At 46.4% G+C, this 8,044-nt stretch overlaps 1 protein-coding gene across 1 annotated transcript in view; it reads left to right on the plus strand.

Annotated features, from left to right (window-relative positions):
* The window catches only part of OLFM4 (olfactomedin 4), a 22,812-nt gene extending 21,181 nt beyond the window's left edge, over nucleotides 1-1,631 (plus strand). The window contains exon 6 of the mRNA XM_009322862.1: nucleotides 838-1,631. Within this exon, the coding sequence (XP_009321137.1) occupies nucleotides 838-1,631 (794 nt within the window). The remainder of the gene's footprint in view (nucleotides 1-837) is intronic.
* Nucleotides 1,632-8,044: the final 6,413 nt, after the last annotated feature.

The raw sequence follows: 8,044 nt of genomic DNA on the forward strand, positions 1-8,044 counted from the left end.
AGCACGAGTAAAAGGAAAGTATTTCTTGTATCTAAATTCATTTTTCCATGATCCTGGAAATGGCTTCGTAGCTGATATGTGGAAAACAGAGCTGTTCTCGTTCAGCTTGAAGTCATATTCTCTTTAGAGTTGCCTCACATGAAAACTCGGAGTAATATCTGTCTACATTTCCTAGGCTGTGTTTGTTACTGTCTGCAGATTTCTTTGAGGGCCTGAGGTGGAAGGCACCATGTGGCTGTGACGCACTGTGATTCTGACAGCAGAATGCTAATCTGAAATGTGACTCTGGAATTACTGCTGCTGCTGCTCTTTCCTTCCCCTCTGCAGTGAAATACACAGAAATCAGATGCTCCTCTTTCTTTTTTCCCCATCTCCCATGCTCTCAGTTCCACTGAGGTAGAAAATAACCTAAAATGCTTCTGAAATTGTATTTTCCAAGGGATTTCCTAGTGCATCAGGCTGGCATGCATCAAATGGGTAGAAAGAGAAATCTGTCCCTTGTCTGGAACAACGCAGTGAGCACTTATTTTCTGAGAATTAATCCTGACTGAGGATGGATGTCCCTACCTTTTCTCCACCCCCTCCCCACGCTGATAGCTGTAATAATATGTACTCTATTTTTTTTTACTAACTTTCTGAGTCAACTTGGAACACTTAGTGCCATCCAGTTGCTGACCTTGGCCCAAAATGAGTCTTTTACACATGAAGCTATGCATTTATGTCTGTGCTTTGCCACAAAGCTAATCCCTAGTAAGCACACTCTAGAGGCTATAGTATGCAAAACCTCTCTCCTAATGATGACATTTGGAAAACCTGTTTTTTTCTCTTTAATTGCAGGTAGCTGCATTCACCATGGACTGCTGAATGTTAGCCAGCCCTATATTGTAAAGCTGAACTGGAGAGGATTTTCCTACAAATATGGTTCCTGGGGTAGAGATTACTCTCCCTCTAACCCAGAGAAGGAAGTCTATTGGGTTGCACCATTGAACACAGATGGGAGATACTTGCGATACTACAGAATTTATAGTTCCTTTGATGATTTGCTGCTGTTTAAACCCATGTATGAAAGTGAAATAGCATATGGGGAAGGAAGTGGTGCTGCCCTTTATAATAATTATTTGTACTATCATGCTTATAGTTCAAGACATATGGTAAAGCATGATTTAAAAACAAACACCATGGTTTTGAAGAAGGAGCTTCCAGATGCTGCTATCGGTAACCGTTTCTCTTATGCAGGTGTATCATGGCAAGACATAGATTTTGCTGTGGATGAAAGTGGGTTATGGGTAATATATTCAACAGAAAAGAACATGGGCAACATTGTGATTAGCAAACTCAATGAGACCACACTTGATGTGCTAAATACTTGGCAGACAAGACAGTACAAGCCATCTGTTTCCAATGCTTTCATGTTATGTGGTGTTCTGTACGCCACAAGGCCAGTCAACACTAGGAAAGAGGAAATCTTCTACATATATGACACGAGTACTGGCCAAGAAGGTCGTGTTAGTGTCATTATGGATAAAAAGTTAGATACAATCCACAGTATTGATTATAACCCCACAGATCAGAAACTGTATGTTTACAATGATGGTTACCTTCTAAGATATGATATAACCTTTCAGTCTTAGCATCTCAGTGACATAAGCATGCAGTAAAACTGGCAGCAGCTAAAACGAGAGATCCAATACGCCTTTAGGCAATGGTATCGCCAGTTTAGAGTTCATTTGGTCTGATGTACTGTATCTGTGGGTGTTATATATATTACTTACAATCTTTAAAGGAATTGCCTGCTCTGGTCAGTAGTATTGCTGGCACCAGTGTTTGGCAGTACTGGGTTCTTTAGGTTTTGATCGGTGTTTATTGGTGCTTGGCACTTTACGATTGTCCTGCCTCTAAGGGTAAATTTACTGCGTAGATTTAGTGCATTTTGTTCACAGAAATTGATGGACACAGCCTATCTACTGACCGAGAAGCTAATTACCCACTGATGTGCATTTGTCAGTGTAACACAGGCAAGGCACCCAGAAACTGAGAACGAATTTCCACTGATCTTCATCAGAGTGAATTGAGGCCTCAGAAAAATTAATTGAAGGATTAAAATAGTATAGGAATTGGACTTGGTTGGAAGACAACAACCCATTTGTTAGGTGGAAGCAGTAGTATCTGCCTCAAGGCGGGAGAGTAGAAATGCACTTTCCTGGTTGAAGTCCTACCACAGGGAGGGAAGAGAAGGCATCAGGGCAGGGACAGAGCTCACTGTCCTCGCCATCACCGATGCAGTGGGACAGCTGCCCCTGGAGCCCCACCTGTAGCTGCCTCCTAGCTCAGCCCTCTCCCAAGTTGCCACAGCACAAGGCTGGCTTCTCGGAGTGTCTGTGGGGGCACAACTGGTAGCAGGGCTTTCACCAACTTTCCCTCTGTCCCACTCTGCTGCCCTTAGCAATTCTGTGTGCCTAAATGTGGCCTTGCGAATGGTCTTACTGCAATCTAGCCATGTTTTGTGGTCACCATGGCTCCATTTTCCTGGCAGTACAGTGCAAGAAACACTGTTTTCCTTTCCTTTATGCTCTTGTAAGCTGACGCAAATCCTCCCATTGACTTTATTGGCTGCGAATGGCTCTTAGGTGTATATCATGCATTGCCATAGAATGACAGCCCTGTTATTTAGTGTGCCTCTATTCAACATTTTTGCCATTCTGTGATTAGATTTCTGAAAACCTTGTTAGTGTAGGGTCCCATTTGTTCCCTGGGTAATTCTGTCTTACAGCAAGGTAAGAGGTCTTGTGGAAAAAAAGTCTGGTCAAACTATTTGGATATGTGTTTTTTTTTAAAATGGGTATTGTGTAATAGTTTTTGAGTGTATGCACTGTATCAATGTCTTACCTTCATCGTGTCAGAAAGCAGGCTGAAATACTGAAATTCAGAGCTCTACAATGATGAAGAAAGCAGTTCATGTAGTTCATTTTCTTCTGTTACCTATGCAATCATGTCTGTGTCCTCTGATAATCAAAATCAATACATATGTAAATGATTGCTTTTGTTTTAATAAAAATAATATTTCAAAGAATCTCAGCTGTGCCATAGAGCCATGTAAAGCTGCTTGTGACAAGTAGGTAACTTCTGGGATGCAACGGGAAGCCAGGGCACCAAATATTTGAAACAGGTTCATTGCATTCACTTGGGCTCCGTGTGCTTAAATAGTTCTGGGACCAAGGCAAAGGTGTGAATCAGTATGTCAACAAGTACATAAGAGGAGTTTTATTTCCCCACACAGAAATATGTTAGCTGGTTAGGGTAACACTTATCCACCAAGCTGAGATGTTACTCGAGACGTTGGAGGCTGATGAACTGATGACACGTTTTGAAGCCAGGTGCTGCCACTTATCAGGTATCAGCATCTGTTTCTTGGAAACCTGTGAAATGAATTTGAAAGCCATGGAGGCATTGGTGCAGTAATCTGATCAGTCAGCACAGGCAGGGCTGCTGTGTGAATCATCCGTAACAGTCCAAGTAAGGATTTGGCTGAGAAAGAAAGAAGAAAAAACTGCAAAAAATATTTTTTCCCTCTACATCTGTGTGTGTGTGTCACGGAAGGTGAGCAACTCTCCACTTATTATCAAGAAATGCCATCAGCATGGGCCTTGAGGCTCCTCAGCTCACCACCGTTTAGGGAGGGAGTTGATGTTAGCACGTATGTCACCAGTTACGGTGAACTGACTGTGATTCTTAAGTCCTTCCTGGGGACAGGTCCTTGTGGTCTAGCCTTCTCCCCTTCGGAAACAGCAGTCGGCCTGGACTGGAGGCTTCCATGGTGGCGGTGGAGGTGAAGATGCCGTGACTGCCCACCACGCTCGGTTGCGGTGTGGCCCAGACCCTGTGTGGCCTGGCACCGTGCTCTAGCTGGTCCTCACTGAGGTGGCCCAGAGGTGGGAAGATAGTGGCAGCAGCCATCTCTTCAGGGTACCACACAATGTTGCTGCAGAGAAGATAAAACGCAATCGGGTTAGACCTCGGCAGCTCAGTACCAGAAGGAAAGCAGAAACATCCCTGCACTTATAAAACCTTAAAATATCTCATGTGGAGGGGCTGGGTCAGGATGTTTCGGTCCTGGCAAGGCTGAACTTGTCCTTTGATTTTTGTCCTGTCCTAATATTTCTCAGGCAGCTGCTGCCAGGGTGCAAGCAGGGGCTCCCCCGGGGTCTATCAGGGCAGGGCCTGGCAAGCCAGGGCCCATCCCACCACCCCAGACAGGAGCAGGGAAGCTGGGGGGGCACCAGGGCAGCCCCAGCCCTGGGCATCGGGCATCTCCCTGGGGACAGGCTGAGGCCGGGCTGCAACATGGACCCATGGGTGGGCCTGGCTCGGGGGGGACCCTGGCTGGGGGAGGAGGGCGGGGAAGCTGGGGGGGCACCAGGGCAGCCCCAGCCCTGGGCATCGGGCATCTCCCTGGGGACAGGCTGAGGCCGGGCTGCGACATGGACCCATGGGTGGGCCTGGCTCGGTGGGACCCATGGCTGGGCAGGGCAGGACTGTTGGGAGCTGCAGACCGGCCCTGCTACGGCATTGCTGGGGCATGGGCTGATGGCCCTGAGGACCTGACATGGGGTCCTGGGCAGGGTGGAGGTGAGTCCCAGGGGGGTGGGCACAGTGGGCAGTAAGGCACATAAGTGCCCCTGGGGCACTGGCAGCTGGAAGTGCTTCTGTTAATGTTATAAGAGGCTTTGCAGAGTTGTAGAAAGACCGTTGTCCTTTTAAAAACAGAAAAATAAAGCATGAAATGACTATATTTCAGCTCTTGGCCTATTGATTTGGCATCTCCCCATGGAGGTTTTGGGGTATATAAACAATATTGAACATAAATAGTACCTGACACAGAGCCCAGAGGAGAGGACATCTGTCTGCGCGGTGACACAGGGAACTGCAGTACAGGGACTTTGATGCAATTTCATTGATGAGTGATTTTCACACCGCCTAACTGGAGGCACCTGAGGTGGGAGACTCGGCTCTGATCCATGCAATGATTACACGTGGGGAGAGAGAGAAGCAAAGGAGCACTTCAAGAAGAGGGAGTAATACATCTTTTCATTTCTTCCCTTAGACTTGTCCTTTCAGGCCTTGGATGAAGGTGGTTCAGTAGTGCTGGCTGTTAAAATTAAAGTGTGTTCTTGAGCCGGCCACAGCACACAACCTTGGGCAGGCTTCACTTGCTGTCCCTGTTGCCCCGTCTCCTGTAGCTGGTGCTACCTCTGCCTTGTTTGGGGGGTGTTTCCTCCTCTCCTTCCTCCTTGGACATGGAGAAGACCTCACCCACGTGCTTCCCAGCATGGGCTGTTACTGGTTTGGTGGCTCCACACCATTTCTTGACATGGCTTTTGCCTGCAGTGACATAAGTTTCACTCTGACCCTTTTCACCCAGAATTTCCTGACACCCACTGACCTCGTTCGCCCTGGCCTGTTCAAAGTGCAGTGACAAATTAATCCTTTTTTGCCTTTTGCAGTCCTTCTTGGTCCCACCCTCTCTTTAATGAGTTAAACGCAAGCTCTTTATTCTTTGGTCCAGGACTTTTACATCCTTCCCTCTCAGCAACCGTGTTATCTGAGCCTCCCTGCCTAAATGATGCCAACCTCCTTCATCCTCCTGTTCCCTTGTCACACACCCTTCCCTTTACCCCACACTGACACTTTTCTCTGGGATGCCCTCTCCAAACTGATCTATCAGCTTCCCTGGGCTCCTCCAAGTTTCTCATGAATTTCTCCGTGAAGCTCCTGATAAATTGCCAACTGACTACAGATAACTTGTTGCCTTCAGTAGGCGACTGGTATTTATTTGCATCATGTATTCAATTAGCTGGCACATGAGAGCATAAAGCTGGCACATACAAACTCTCTTATTCATTCCCATATGTCACTCCCTCACTCTCTGTTACATTCACTTGCATCTTGTCTTAAACGGAGATTGTACGTTCCTCAAGGGAAATACCTGTCTTCTAGTTTGGGGTAGTATAGCACCTAGCACAACAGGCTGCTACCTTCCTCCTCTCTCCTGGGTACTTCTGAGCAACAAACAATAAATAGCAGCAAGTGCTGGCCTGGGATTGTTGCATGCATCTGTGTTTTTGTCTGAATTTTCATGCATGCTGCTACGTGTGCTGCATATAAATTGGCTTTGAAAAGTAGGCAAACAATATGCTTCCAGACAACTGTGTAAACATTCTGCTGGAAACTGTTTCAGTAGCTATGTGCACATAATGTAGCTACAATGCATCCCTAAATTTGTACCATGTGGGGTAGGATCACTTTTCCTCCTGTAAATATTTGATTTCTTTCCTTTCTTTCTTTGCATTTTTGTGACTGCACAACAGTTGCTCCCTGAAAGCCAGAGACCAATGGTACAAGTGTGCACCACACAGAGCCTGCAGCCATGATCTTTTTCATACTGCCAAACAACCTGTGATTTTGCAGGGCTAGGAGTTCTCCTTCTAATAGGACAAAATGCTCACTTTGTAGCTGAGCTGGGTTTGGAGTGATGAGAATTAACGAATCGCAACACTATGGTTTGTAAAAGTGAGCACGTGTGGGGGCAAATGTGTGTGTCTAGCAGGAATCCTGTCTTCCCCTCTGCTTGCTGGGTTGGTGCCAGTTTGCAAGCTGTTAGCCACGTACAGGGAAGCAAATGAAGTGAGGGAAGCTGCATGAGCAACCATTCTTTCGAGTCTTTAGGGAATGGCTCCTGCCACTGGCCTACATTGTCCAGGCCAGTTGGGCTGTACTTGGCCTTGGGCCACGGGTGAGGGCAAATCTGGCTTTAAACCATTGCTCTTCCTCAGCAATGAGGCTGGAAAACAGTGGCCTGATCCCCAGCACAACAGCTCACAAACTTCTTTATCTTCTGCCCGCTACATGTGATTCCTAGGGAGTAGCGGGACACAGCCATATCCCACCTACATCTCTCTTCTTAAAAATACATGTATTCTGCTGGAGAGTGAAAGAGACGGACAATACTGCTATACAGCTAGTGGATCCACCGATGGGAGGTGTCACTGGAAGAAGACATCTGAGTGCGTTGCTTTTGGCTGGGGCTGTGCAGAAGAGTGGCAGAATCCTAGACAGAGATCCCAGGAGATCTCCTTGTCCACGCCTCTGCTTGAAGGCAGGATCACATATATCTGAGCTGCCCTTGACAGCTGTTTGTGCAGTCTGTTCTTTAAAACCTCTAATGATGGAGATTTCACAGTCTCCGTAGGTGGCCTCTTTGGGCACTTAACTACCCTCAAAACTAGGAAATTTTTCATAAACCTTCTCTGCTGCAAATTAAGTGGATTTAAGAAGATAAGCATGACTGTGTTGCTGAGACCAAAGGCTCAGCTGCCCCAGCGTCCTGTACATAACAGTAGCCAATAGCAGAGGCTTCAGAAAAGTGTATAGGAGCAGGGGAAGGATGCAGTGATAATCATGCCACTGGACTTCCTTAGCCTGAAGTTTGGGAATGTTTTCTTGGTCTGTCTGCAACAGATTCAAAGTGCAGTTAACTCTCATCCGTGTAAGAAACATTTACGTAGTGGAAAATGCTTTTCATATATCTACGACGTCTTCTCTTTTCTAGATAAAGAAAGCCCAGTTTCCCACCCCTTCCTCCTAGATCATGTTTTCTAAACCTTGTAAAATTTGTGTTGATCTCTCCTTTCAGTTGACCTACAACTCTTTTCATCATCATTAAGGAGAATGGACTGGTTATCTCTAAATCTCATGTATAATACTTTGAACTGGCACCATATTTTGTATTGCTGATGGGGTTGGGCCCCATCTGGTTTGAAAGGAAAGCACTAAGGAGCCAGGAAGAGAAGAAACAGGGAGAGTAACACCCTAGCCCGAGCAACTTCCCTGAACATGGAGAGTCCCAAGGTCTGCCTCCTTGCGCCTATGTTCATGAATGGTGTGCATGAGATATGCATATAGGAGCCAGCCCTGGGACTCCTTCATCAGAGAGGCACAGAAGAACTGGGCTGTCATTATCGCTCAGCCTCCAGGGATCTTGCATTCC

This window comes from Pygoscelis adeliae, unplaced genomic scaffold, assembly GCF_000699105.1.
Source record: "Pygoscelis adeliae isolate BGI_AS28 unplaced genomic scaffold, ASM69910v1 Scaffold74, whole genome shotgun sequence".
In the NCBI taxonomy this organism is placed as follows: domain Eukaryota; kingdom Metazoa; phylum Chordata; class Aves; order Sphenisciformes; family Spheniscidae; genus Pygoscelis; species Pygoscelis adeliae.